This window comes from Dendrobates tinctorius, unplaced genomic scaffold (assembly GCF_039654945.1).
Source record: "Dendrobates tinctorius isolate UK_male_01 unplaced genomic scaffold, ASM3965494v1 ptg000012l, whole genome shotgun sequence".
Classification (NCBI taxonomy): domain Eukaryota; kingdom Metazoa; phylum Chordata; class Amphibia; order Anura; family Dendrobatidae; genus Dendrobates; species Dendrobates tinctorius.
This window is the reverse complement of record NW_027361680.1, coordinates 8931565-8946002: the sequence shown is the minus strand read 5'-3', so window position 1 is coordinate 8946002 and position 14438 is coordinate 8931565. Positions and strand designations below refer to the sequence as shown.

The window sequence follows — 14438 nt, the reverse complement described above, 5'->3', positions numbered from 1 at the left end:
AAATACTTGTTCAGACACAACTTTTTTTTTCCAGCTGAAAAAACTGATTTCCACTAAATATGTTTCATTAACATTTCAGTCTATAGAAGATGGATCCGTTAGTTAGCCATCCGTTTTTCATTCATTTGAAAAGGATCCATTTTTTGCTTACTGGATCAGTTTCTAAATGGAAGTAAACTGATGTCTAATTAACGGATCGCTTTGCCATAGACTTCAATGTTAAAAAACAGATCCAGATGAAATTAGGTTTTTTTTCAACAGACAAAATAGCTGCATCTGGAAAGCTTTGTTATTAATGGATTGCTGCTGGATCTGTTCTAATGGATGATTACTGAACATGTGAACATGGCCTATTACAGATCATCCAATGTGGATCTGAAGAGATGTTTGTCTGTGTGAACAGGCTATTAAATGGCCACTGCTTGGGCCACTGGTTGGTTTGTGTAAGTGAACTGCTGCAAAGTGTTAGACTTTCTGAGAAAATAACATTTTGTGCTCAGATTAGTTTTCTAGTGTCCCACTGTTATTTAACCAGCACCACGCTAATCACTTACAGCGAGATTATAGACTTAGAAAGCAAAGACCACTGTCTCCTCCATAAATGCAACAATTACATATTTTGGAAAATGAGATGTCCAAATAATATTGAGGAGCTATTTTAATCAGCATGCTTGAAATTCCTCTTCGATCAGTGCTTTCCACAGTATAGGTCTTCATATTGAATATACATATTTAAAGCTGCCCAGTATATCAGCATCTTTAGCTGTTACTAGAAAGTGACTTGAACTCTCAGAGTTAAAAAACTGTTCCCTATTGCTCAACCTGCTAGCACAAAACAATTCAAAATTACCAGTATACACAGGTATATATTTGAGAACCGCTCTTAATATTATTTCCTAATATGTTAGTTAAAATTGAACATCTTAGGAACTTTAATTTATTTTAAAGTATATGTGGTTTCATGATATACTGGTACATTGTTTTAATGAAAAGATTAGTAAAGTATCCAGTTAGGCAAGAGATTGGATTTACATTCAATAGACAAGTGGCAGTCATATTTCATATTTTTTTCTTTAAATCCACATCATAAAACTGTTAGAAGGCAGAAGGGGGTTGTTGCATTGATATAGAAGCTTTTTTTAGGCCTCTTCTTCCTTTTTTTTGGGTTTCGGAGGTGGCGGAGGTTCTTCATCGTCTTCATCTTCATCATCTTCACTAGGACCACATAATCGATCATAGATTACAACACAGACACCAGTTAGCCATGCTACTACTGTACCAGAGCCAAAGATGACAAATCCCACCAGCATTAGGAAGATGTAGTCTCTCTCATACAGATTGGTGAAACACATTAGATTAATATGTTTTTCTGTCTTTTTCAGCTGTTCTCCATGAATTTGTACAGGAGTTGTACATGTCATGTTTTCTTCATCTGAAAAAATCAAGAAAGAACACAGCAGAGTCAAATGTACAGTAGTTTAAGTACACAAGAAAATTATAAACATTATTTTAAATAACATGGTACAATAAAATGGTGAAGTTTTCTGGACATAAAGCGGTAGCTCATAGTAGCCAAAGAGACATTTGCTTTGATTGTCAAAAGGAGTCTTCAAGTTAAATCTTTATTACATAAAAAAATAAAATCAGAATTGCTGGCACTGCTAACACACCCTCCAGGAAAGCATTCATGCAAACATTGATTGCATATTGCCAGATATAGCGGTGCACGGATTGAGATAAAACAGTGCAAAACTGTGAGCCAAAACAGCATGAAAAACTGAATGACAGCGACACGCACCACTAGTACATGAAAAATTAGGACTTTATTGTGGTTGTCATGTAAGCAGGTTGCGGGATGCAATGACGGACAGAAGGCAGAGCAAGGGTTAACAAATTTAACAGTTTTAATTTAACAGGGTTAACTCCTTGCAGGGAGATGAATGGTTAAATGAGGGTTAAACAGTTCAATGCCAAGCAATAGAATAGGCAATAAAAAAGATAAGGGCTGTTCTTTACATCACTTATCGTGTCAAAGGCTTCCCAGTCCACAACTGAAGCTTTGAAAGCAGTGGCGCCAACAATGACTGGCGTGGTGCTGTTCCAGTGGGGTCCTGCAAATAATGGTCCGTCTTCTGGTGGTAGCGGTTGGTCTCCAGCACATTCCGCTAAGCCCCTAGTCCATAAGTTGGTGCAGCCAAAGCAAACAGGGTCGCAGCACTGACAGAGTTCAACGTGGACTGGCATGTGTCAACTGGCAAGGTAGGCCGCAAATGTCTTTCCAGTACTCAGCTTTCTCTATGTGGCATGTTGCTTGAACTCACAGTCATGGAGCGCACGTGTCTCTCTCTGAGCAGCTGCCATCACCTGAATGGCTGCTCTGCATGGCTCTGCTCGATTTGCACTGCTCTGCGCGCCCACCGATAACAGTAAAACTCTCACGCAGTAAGTCTCTCACACAGCTGTCCCAGATCTGTGCTCTGCGGCTGGGAGCTTTTCCCAACCAACTCTCGCTCAGAGTACTCTGACCAACACAGGTGCTGCTTCGCATCTATCAGTCTTGGAGAACATATCTCAGGATCCTACACTTGGACCCCGCTCCTACGCGAGAGCACCACACTCTGCACAGCCGGGCACACGGTGCTCTGCACACACACTGTCTCTCCAGAGCACCTGCTGAAGTTCTGCTGGAGCACAGCTCCACGTTACATCTCTCACTGCAGAGCATGCCGCACCTACCTGCCTCACTGCTGGTGGGGAACTGACCCTTTCTTGGCATGCTTTGTCCTCACTGATTGGCTTAGCCACACACCCTCTTCCTGGGTCATGAGGCCTGTCCTGTCCCCTATTCTTTTCCCCCTGGCAACATGGGAAGCAGCCTCAGCAGTTCCGAACCCAGCATGTTGCAGGCACCTGCAGCCTGGTCTTCCTCTTTACAGTTACCAACGAGAGAAGACATACAGAGGTAAATAAGTGACAGCTGTTTCGCATAGACTACGCTTCTTCAGGCAAATTACAACATAAAATACAAACCCCTTTTATTCTCCACTCCCAATGCCATGTGCCAAAATAGAAAAAAAGGGAGAAAAGGGGAAAGTACAACACGGTTAAATGCAACCAACTTACTGATAAAAAACCTATTTAAAATGTAACTTTTATTAAGTGTATTCTAAAAATGCAATAATACGGATATCCCCTATATAGTATACCTAACCAGAGTGGGCTTCTGAAATTGCTGTGGAAACATGAATCCTCCAAAAATCTTAAAGGGATTCTGTCACCTACTTTTGGCGGGCGATGAAAATGAGGTCGGTCCGGTCCGATGGGCGGTGTTCCATGTAAGCAATCTTGGCTAGTGCATGCGCAGCATGCTTTGCCCAACTGCGGGCAAAGCCGAAAAGCCTGACTGTGCATGCGCCGGTTAACTAAGCTCCGGAACACAGCAAAATACTTCCGGGGCTTAGTTAACTGGCGCATGTGCAGTCAGGCTTTTCGCCTTTTCCCGCAGTTGGGCAAAGCATACTGCACGTGCGCTAGCCAATATTGCTTAGCGCAAGCGTAACAAATGGCGGACACCTACTCCTATTCCTCAAGAAACTGCGGACGGCGTCCAATGATGGGGAGGCGGCACACATCGGGAACACCGCCCACCGGACCGACCTCATTTTCATCGCCCGCCAAAAGTAGGTGATAGATTCCCTTTAAAGCCAATTTCACCTGCCAGTACAATTATCTGGCCAAAAAAACTCTGTTTGAACGAAGTCAATAGATGCTGTAGAGATCCGCCCTGAAAAAAAACACCAAAAAAGAGAAAGAAAAAAAAAGGGAATGAGAGAAATAACTATAAAAAAGTGATAAATGGTGCTAAACACTAGTAAGGCCGGAGTCACACTAGCGAGAAAATCGGACGAATGCAATGCGATAAAAAATCGCATTGCAGTCGTACCAATGTTATTCTATGGTGTAGCTCCCATCATCCGACTTTTTATCGGATCTTTTCCTCGGGCCGAGACAATCGCAGCATGCTGCGATTGTCACCGATTTTCGGAACGGACTCGCCAATGCAAGTCTATGGGTGCGATTAAAAATCGGATTAAAAACGGACCACACGTGTGACTTGCGATAAAATCGCAAGACTTCTCCAGGTGACAGGAAATAGCATCAGGCAACGGTTATTTGTCCATTTTGGTAGCCTCCGACAAAATATCAGCAGATGGATGTCAAACAGATGCTTAGATGCGATGAAAATCGCATCATCGCTGGAAAATTGGATGACAGACGGATCACTGTTCAGGAAACATTTGTGCAATTTTGGTCCGTAAAAATTGGACCAATTTTATTGTCGTTGTGTGTGACTCCGGCCTATCAGTTTCACTCAACCGATGTGTGGAAAACAGTGAACTGACCCTACATATATTCCTGTCTGGACACCTACCTAAGTGCGGAGGTTGGCACCCTAAGAAAAACGAGAATTGTGCCCCCCGCTCGTTCAACGGCTGTCCCTTCTCTCCTATTACACCCTATAAGCCACAGTAGGCTTTATCTGCTCAGAAGGCTGAGAGCCTTCAGAGTTAGGGGGGCACTCCTTGCATCCTTCTTCAACTCTGTTGTGGCATCAGTCATCTTCTTTGGTGTGGCGTGCTGGGGTAGTGGCATATCAACCAGGGACAGGAATAGGCTGGACAAACTGATTAGAAGGGCCAGCTCTGTCCTGGGATGCCCCCTTGATCCAGTTCAGGAAGTAGGTGACAGGAGGATGCTGGCCAAGGTGAGCTACATGGTGCAGAATGATTCCCATCCCATGCATGAGACCGTGACAAAGATGTGCCGTACTGTCAGTGACCGGCTACTTCATCCTAAATGTGAGAGGGAGCGCTATCGAAAGTCCTTCCTTCCTGCTGCAGTTAGGCTGTATAACCAGCACTGTCCAAAACGGAGAACGACCCAAACAGTGAACTGATAGATCCAAAGTTGTGATAGTCCGGTTATATCTTTTTTTTTCGTATATGTACCTACCTACTGTCAATGTAATGCCTTTATGCATTTGTATTTGTACTTGTTCCTGCCTTGCTGCTGTAATGCTCTGAATTTCCCCATGGTGGGACGATTAAAGGATTATCTTATAAGACGTAAAGTCAGAAACAGAGTGCCAGATGGCCCGTATCCACTGGTTAACTAGGTTCTTGAGTCTTCATAGGTGCAAAGAGATGTATCCACAAAATCATATATAAATGTAAGAAAAAGTAGAGAGTCCAGACACACTAAATTACTGTACTTCAAAACACTCTCATTCAAATATATATAAACCACTAGTGTTTAGTTATCAGTATGGCACCACATCCACAATTGTCTCAATATCCCTAGACAAGGATTTCCACTGAAAACATATGGGGTTTTCATATAAATCATCTCAAAATAATAAGTTACATGTCAATGTACCTTATGAATTACTGCAGATAATACATGAAAGCCAATTCACCATGCTACTAAAACAAATATCTACAGTATATGGTGCTACATCCATATTGCTGAGAGTCCAGATGATATACTTCCTGACATGAGGGCTCAAAACTCTCATAACGTGAAATTCATATTACACCAGAGCACCAGATGTATTGTTGCAGATGTTTTCACATAACATACACATGAATTGGTCATAATAATAGATTCACATGCTGATAAATCCAGTATTTAGCTGTATACAAGTGGCATTGCATATAGGTGGCTAAAAATCCAAAATTGATATAATTACACACATGAGCGTTAACACCCTCATAAAGTGGTATTAATATTTTAACAAATTGCACACCATTGCCCCAAATGAAATGTAACAACTATTTTCACATAACACATGCAAATCAATTGGTCATGCTACTAAGTTTTTAGTACTTATCTGTAACCATATGGTACTGCATAGGGATAGCTGAAAACCCATAGTGATATAACTCCTCAAATGGGGTCCACACAGTCTCGACACGTTTCATCAGGAGATAGACATAACAGTATGGCAGTGGAGCGTTATCCAACTGATGAGGCTGCACATGTAGCAAGGCATCCCCTCTTTATATACAGTAACTATCTTACTCCATGCAGTGATCATTTCCTGTTTGACAAAATCATTGGGCATGTCATTAACAGCAATAGAAATTTCAAGAACTGACCGTCACATCCAAGTATAAGCATAGTGTGAACAGGTGCTTAACCTAGAGTCACTAACTCGTATACATTCAAGCAAAAAAGGAAGCACACTGTAGCGCCATAACATGCAAACATGAAAATTGAAAAATGAATTGCATTACTGCATTAGAAATATGAAAAATTGAGAAAGTTTAGCACATAAAATGGCCAAGTTATGTGTACCTGGAAGCCACGGTAAGGCATTTCTCATTTTCCATAACCCTATCTAATCTAATTAACAGCAATAGAGGCACACTCAATGTGTACCAGCAAACACCAAAGCGTCTTCATATATAAATTGCGCATGCCCGGTAAATACCCAGACGCTAGAGAGATCACATGACCGGGACTATTCCACATTAATGCACTGTATCGTGCATGTGTCAGGCGTCCAACCTCCTAACAGGAGAGGCCCAATCAAGCCATTCTAGCGCACACCGAGGTGTCCTCACGTTGATACTGAGCATGCCCGAGATACCTACACATGCCAGTGGTAGAGGTCACATGACCGGGTCCAGCCACGCTTCCTATACATATCGCGCATGCGTCAGGCGTCAGAGTACACACCATCATCACAGCCCACACCGCAAGCGTCATATACCAAGGCAATAGCTAAAAGTGCTTTGTGCACACAATAAAGCACACTGATATAGCGCCCTATTCAGAATTAGATGGTCGCGCAAATGTATACCTATATCCTATATCTTATACATATATTACATATCCTTAGGTATTCTTATTGAACTTACTATGGATATACACTATTGCCTAGGAGGCTTATAAATATCCCTCACGCAGATATATACATTATTACTACCTCCACATCCTAGTGCTTATCACCAAAAATAATAACGAGAAGAAAAACACAAAATGGGGTAAATAAAAAAATCAAAATAATAATCTGTCACATAACTGGGTCACAGGCACCAGTTCTGGTCCCGGCTTAATGATAGTGAACAAAGAATCAAATAAAACAGCAATAATTTTGCTGTTCATTAAGACCATCCGGCACAAGAGTACATATTCTAAATATCCACTGACAGTCTTTCTTTAAAAAAGACTTATCAAAGTCCCCACCATGTGGGTTACGCCGCACTACCTCAAGGACACAAAGGGACACAGCTTTAGGGTTATTCTGATGGACCGATCTAATATGTCTCACCAGAGGCGTATCTCTGTCATGTCTAATATCACCTAAGTGCTCCCCCACATGTCTACGCAGTTCTCTCTTAGTTTTCCCTATATAGTTACGTGGGCAGGAGCACGTGGCCAAATACACTACACCTTCCGTTTTACAATTGGCAAAATCTCTCATATATTGTAAATTCTCTCTGATGTAGTACTCTTGAACGATTTTTTTCTTCTAATCCAAGGGCAGACTTTACAGTTAACACATTTAAATGTCCCACAAGGTTTGCGATCTAACCATGTGCCCTGTGGTTTAGGCTTATCATAAAAACTGTGGACAAACCGATCTCGTATTGATGTACCCTTCCTATAGGTGATTTAGAGGGTAGGTGGAATAAAGTCCCTTAGTTCAGGATCAGCCCTTAAAATCCCCCAATGTCTTCTCAGTATACTGGACGGCATTCGATCTATTATCAAACATGCCTATGATTCTCAGTACCTCTGATGAGTCCTCACTAGGTATTGGATGCAATAAATCATGATGGTTACATCCTGCTGCATGATCCCATGCTTTATCTATTACTTCCCTCGGATAACCTCTCTGATGGAACCTTCTCCCAAGGTCATGAGCTTGTATATCAAAATCTTGTTTGTCCGAGCAATTCCTCTTGATGTGCAGGAACTGACTCTTAGGTATTCCCCTCCTAATGGGACCAGGATGGTAACTATCCCAATGCAAAAGACTATTTGTAGATGTCGGCTTCCTGAAGGTCTTTGTGATGATACCCCCCTCCCCATTTTTACTGATCTGGAGGTCGAGAAAAGTAATTGTGTCCCTGTGTATTTCTGATGTGAATTTCATATTAATGTCATTCTGATTAAGACATGACACAAATTGATTGAAGTCCTCAAGTGAGCCAGTCCACAGGATAAACACATCATCAAAAAATTTGAAGCAAAGGAGGATATATGGATACCACCACGCTTCTTCCAGAAAAACCTTTGTCTCCTGCCCCCATCCCAGGAAGAGATTTGCATATGATGGGCCACAGTGGCTCTCCATCGCAGTCCCCCTGAGCTGGTGGTAGGTCTTGCCATTAAAGAGGAAATAGTTATGATTAAGGATGCACGTCAACAGCTCGATAACAAAGTTATTATGCGCCGTCAGCTGGGATGCCCTAGTACTGAGAAAAACCTCAATCCCCTGATACCTGCCATGTGTGGAATATTACTGTTAAGTGCTTCCACGTCAATAGAAGCCAAATATGTCTCAGTATTTATGTTGATATCCTCAAGCTTCAACAAGAAGTCAGACGTATCTCTTAGGTAAGGCCTGTTTCACACTTACGTTTTTCTTGTCAGTAGTCATCCACCAAAAAGGCGGAGAATGGATCCGCAGCCGTGGAACCACCAACGGGAGCCACCGGACCGTTGGTGTGCCGGATCCGCCGACCTGGGACAGTTAAAGGAACCGCGCTGAAAAAATAAAAAAATACTGCCGATGTAGCCGGATCCGAGGGCAGGCAACTTGCGGTATCAAGAGCCGTGCCGGGATATCGTGGGATGATGAGCCGTGCCGGGATATTGCAGGATGACGAGCCGTGCCGGGATATCGCGGCATGACGAGCCGTGCCGGAATATCGTGGGATGATGAGCCGTGCTGGGATATCGCGGGATGACGAGCTGTGCCGGGATATCGCGGGATGACGAGCTGTGCTGGGATATCGCGGGATGACGACCTGTGCTGGGATATCGTGGGATGACGAGCCGTAATGAGAGAGAGAGTTTTTGCTGCGGCTGGTACGGTATTTAGGGTTAAATCTCCAGAAGTAGCATAAATGCTGATCCGACGTTGCAAAAAATGTTGCATTGTCCGTCCAGTGATGTCAGTGGATGCCAAAATTTTGGCGGATCCGCAAAATATCGGATCCAATGGATGAACATCCGTCAAGATCCACCGATAATGCAAGTCTATGGGGGAAAAAACGGATCCGCCAAGAAAAATGTTGGATCCGTTTTTTTTTCCAAATCGGCGGATCTTGACTGATGCTGACAAATGGATGTGTGAAACAGGCCTAAGATGGTAATGTCATAGCAAGCAGAAGAAGAATCTTATAAATATATGTCCCAATATTTTGACCTATTGAGTCAATACCTGAGAAAATAGGCCGTCCTTTCAAGGGAGTCAATCCCTTATGAATTTTAGGTAAACAGTAAAAGGCAGGTATCAGGGGAAAAGAGGGTAGCAGATAATCAAACTCATTCTTAGTAATAAGTCTAAGATCCAGTCCTGTTGTCAGGATCTCTGTCAATATGCCCAAGTACTGAGAAGTAGAGTCATTTTCAAGGACTTTGTATGTATCTCTATCAGTTGACACATCATGATGTACTGCACATGATCCATTAATACCAGGTTGTACATCCTTAATCATAATTATTTCCTCTTTAATGGCAAGACCTACCACCAGCTCAGGGGGACTGCGATGGGGAGCCCCTGTGCCCCATCGTATGCAAATACCTTTCATCATTTATTGCTTGACATGGCACTGATAGGAAGCTTTTTATTAGGATGTTGCTTGCATGGCAGACTTTAGTTCAGGTTGCAGCCACTTGGTATTAATGAATGCAGTGATCACAGCCATACATAGGAGGTTTTAGGATTGTGTTTTGTCTGCCTATTTACTGCCATTATCCCGTATACTAGCATTCTACTGATTGCATGATTTGGAATTTTTTCATAGTGCTATTTATTATCTATTTTTTATGCTTCCTATCGATTGTTATATATTTTTGGTCTCATGTTTTTGTGATTCCCTATGATATAGAAGTCCCTCTTCATTGGATCCAGCACCTTTTTTTCATCTTTTTTAATGTTTTTAATTGTATTATCAATAAAATTACATTTTATTCAAAGTACCATTATCTGGGGCTATTATTTATTAATATGGTCTCTTATCGTGAATTAAAATTACATTACTGACTGACAACATTATCTGTTGTTAAATTAAGTCTTTCAGGAGCCAAAGTACCCAATTTGAAAATCCATGAAAACACATAAAGAAAAAAAGTATATGCACACAAAAAGGGATCACCACAAGGATATGATAATCAAAAAGTATCAATTTTATTAATGGACACAACAGACAGACACTTTGTTTAAAAACAATTAAAAAGTCTGAACAACCAGACACTGATAACAAAACAAAGACAATGGGTCATTTGGGTCACCTGGTTTCTGAGGATGAACAAGCTACCGGGTAGGTTACATGGGACCCCCAAACCCACGCGTATCGACACAGTGATGTGTCTTTCCATCACTGTGTCGATACGCGTGGGTTTGGGGTCCCATGTAACCTACCCGGTAGCTTGTTCATCCTCAGAAACCAGGTGATATCATGCTAGGGAAAGGGACTTGTTAATGTATGTTTATTTGTGTTGGCAACATGATAAGTATTCAATTTTCTATTCATGGCATATGTAGAATCTCTATGTAACCATAGTAGTTATTGATAATATGGTATTTTTGATCCAAGGTCATGATTGTCATTACAATTGATTTGATAGACCCTAGGTTATGGTAACTAGCAGATACCTGGCATTATACTGAATGGTTGGCCTTGGGACCCATAGTATTTAACTATTTATCAAAATGACCCATTGTCTTTGTTTTGTTATCAGTGTCTGGTTGTTCAGACTTTTTAATTGTTTTTAAACAAAGTGTCTGTTGTGTCCATTAATAAAATTGATACTTTTTGATTATCATATCCTTGTGGTGATTCCTATTTGTGTGCATATACTTTTTTTCTTTATGTGTTTTCATGTCAATCTATTTATATGCACTAAGTGATCCCACCTAAATTGACATTGTGGATGGTGCCCGTTTATTCTATATCTTGTCAGCAATTTGAAAATCCAGTAACTTTCTTTATTAATGAGACTTCCCAAACGATCTGGAACATTGTCAGCGACCTGGTCAATGATAATGAGACTCAAAATTTTAGGATATTTCTGATGTGCAACACTAAAATGCTTAGATACACTATGCAACTGATACCCATTACGAATATTGTGACAATGCTTATTAAGCCGGGCGTGCATAGTTTGAATAGTCCGGCCTACATACTGCAGGCCACACTTGCATTGTAAAAGATATATAACAAAGGATGACTGATAATCAGCATGGCAATTAATAACAAAAGTAGTGCCCGTTGTGTTTAATGCAAAAATTTTTACCCCATTTAAAATGGTAAAACAACATAAAAATTTAGGGGTTTTGCAAAAAAAAAATAGTGGATTAGAAACATTCACCCCAACGAGTGATGTTTCAATGTAGTGTTACTTGGTGTTACAAAATTACGCAAATTACAATTCCTTCTGTAAATAACCTTAGGTTTATTGGGGAGTTGCTTAGATTTAACAGGGTCCCCTTTTGATATAAACCAATATTTATTAAGTAGATTCTGGATAGACATGTGAGCCTGGTTATATGTAGTCAGTAGACTCCATTTAGCAAGCTCAGAGGTGACCTTTGCACTAGTCACATTTGACTCGATTTTATTAATACAATCCTCTTGCAAAAAAGATTTCATTTTAGAGAAAGCATCACAAAGTAATTTTTGGGGGTAACCCTTCTGCTGGAAACGCTTATTAAGAACCTTGGATTCATCCACAAAATCAGAATAATTGGTGCAATTTTTTTGTATCCTCCAGTATTTGCCATAAGGTATGTTGGCAATTCATTTAGGAAGATGTCCACTATCAAAACGGAGATATCTATTAAAATCAACATGTTTAAAAAAATGTGGAAGTGGAAAACCTACCTGTCTCATCTACATGTACCATCAAATCCAAAAACTGGAAGGCAGTATCGGACCAAGAGGCTTTGATGGAAAGTCCCTAAGAATTTTTGTTGAGAGACTCAACAAACTCAAGGGCCTCTTTTTCTGTGCTAGACAAAATTAAAAATAAATCATCAATGAAACGACAATACACGGCTATTCGTCCTAAGGCCAGAGGGGACTGTGCGATGAAGACGGACTTAAAAACCCCCATAAATAGATTTGCATAACTAGGTGTGAATTGCGCAGCTCTTAATCTGACGATATGTAGAATTTTCAAATGTAAAAACATTGTTGTTCAGGATGAATATAACAGCAGCCTTCAAAAGTCTTTTTGTATAGAGGGCATTGAGTCATCTAAGGATAAAAAATGATCAATTGCACTTAGCCCAAGACTATGAGGAATGTTGCTATTAAGCACATTAACATCCATGGTGAGAATCAAACAATTAGGTAATGGCGAAGATCTCGAAGATGTCTAATTAATTGGGAAGAATCCCTCAAATAAGAATCCAACTTTAAAACATATTTTTGAAGAAAAAGATCAATATAGTGGGTCAAATTACAAGTGATAGATCCCACCCCCGAAATTATGGGACGACCAGGGGGATTTTTCGGGTCCTTATGCATTTTCAGGAGAAAGTAAAAGAAAGGAACCGAGGAATATTCAAATATTTTTTCTCTTTCTTATTAAGAATCCCTCTTGTATATGCATTTTTAATTTACTCATTTAAAGAGTCTTTAAAAAACAACCAGACTCGAGAAGACCTAACAGTTGGACTGACAACTTCCGTCTTGTTGGTGTTACGGGGAACGGTTCCCCACCTTCTGTGTGCGAACACCACACTGCTTCTTCCTGCATGTTGCAGTGCTACGCCTCCCTCCCCCTGTGTTCTGCTGTCCTCACTCTGCATGTCCTCCTGGCAGGATGGGACAGTTACTATATCATCTGCCACCTCGTCTTCCATTTCCGCACCCTGGTCCTCCTCCTGACTTTCTGGCAATTGTGTCTCATCATCGTCCACCTCTTGTGACATGTTCCCACCGTCGCCTTCATGTGACCGTGTCTGCTCAAATATTTGGGTATCGCTACATGCCATCTCCTCTTGCTTTGCTTCAAGTTGACCGGATGAGAGGCCCGAATCTATAAATGGAAACATGAACAGCTCTTCGGAGTGTCCAAGTGTGGGATCAGTTGTCTCCGGGCACTCAGCATGGTGGGAGGAAGGAGGATCAGGATGAGGAATATGCAGTCAAGACTCACGGCTACTGAGACTTGACCGTGTGAAAGACAGGGTGGTGGTGGTGATGACAAACTGGAAGCATTATCCGCTATCCAACCAATAACCTTTTGACACTGCTCTGGGTTCAATAATGGTGTGTCGCTAAGGTCCCCTAGTAATTTGAAGAAAAAGATCGGGCGAGAAGATGTGGGTGTTTGTTGTGGCACAATTTCAGTTTGGCCACAGCCCCGCCTCTACATGCACCAAAACCATCACATCCAGTTCCCCGTCTCTTGCCACGCACCTGGCCATTTTAAATAGAGGACAATATTTTCCACGTTCACTGCAAATGGCTGAATTTGGAGCGAATATATGGGAACCGTGTGATGATAAACCACAGTTTGAAATATCTGGCCTGTAGGTAACTATTTTTTTTGTTCAGAAAACTAGTCTCAATAAGTTGCCTAAAACACTGCCAAAAAATTAAATTGAGGCCTGAAATGGCACAATTTTGAGCGCACTTTGTGATCCGTTTGACAGACAAACCACATTTTGAAATATCTGGCCTGTAGGTAACTATTTATTTTCCAGAAAACTTGTCTCAATAACGTGCCTAAAGCAGTGCCAAAAAAATTAAATTGAGGCCTGAAATGGCACAATTTTGAGCGCACTATGTGATCCGTTTGATAGATAAACCACAGTTTAAAATATCTAGCCTGTAGGTAACTTTTTTCTTCTTCTTCAGAAAACTGGTCTCAATAACTTGCCTAAAACACTGAAAAAAAAATTAAATTGAGGCCTGAAATGGCACAATTTTTAGCGCACTGATATGTGATCCATGTGACAGACAAACCCCTGTTTAAAATAGCTGGATTTTTATGCTATAATATGGAAAGGATCTGGCTGTATTCTGCAGTGCCCACAAGCAAATGGAGCAGTAAAACGGTGTTCTTTGGATTGCTTTTAAAGCAAATAATCAGGATTAAGATCCCCCAAAAAATATTCTTGTCCCCTGATACCTGGGGCTATGTCTATAAATATCTGTAATAGGCAGCAACAGCAGCAGACAGGACCG

The 14438-nt window shown here is 41.2% G+C and overlaps 1 protein-coding gene across 1 annotated transcript in view; it reads right to left on the bottom strand.

Moving 5' to 3' along the window:
- Window positions 1–1039: 1039 nt before the first annotated feature.
- The window catches only part of LRRC52 (leucine rich repeat containing 52), a 759726-nt gene continuing 746327 nt past the window's right edge, over window positions 1040–14438 (bottom strand). The window contains exon 2 of the mRNA XM_073558055.1: window positions 1040–1432. Within this exon, the coding sequence (XP_073414156.1) occupies window positions 1140–1432 (293 nt within the window). The 3' untranslated portion in view covers window positions 1040–1139. The remainder of the gene's footprint in view (window positions 1433–14438) is intronic.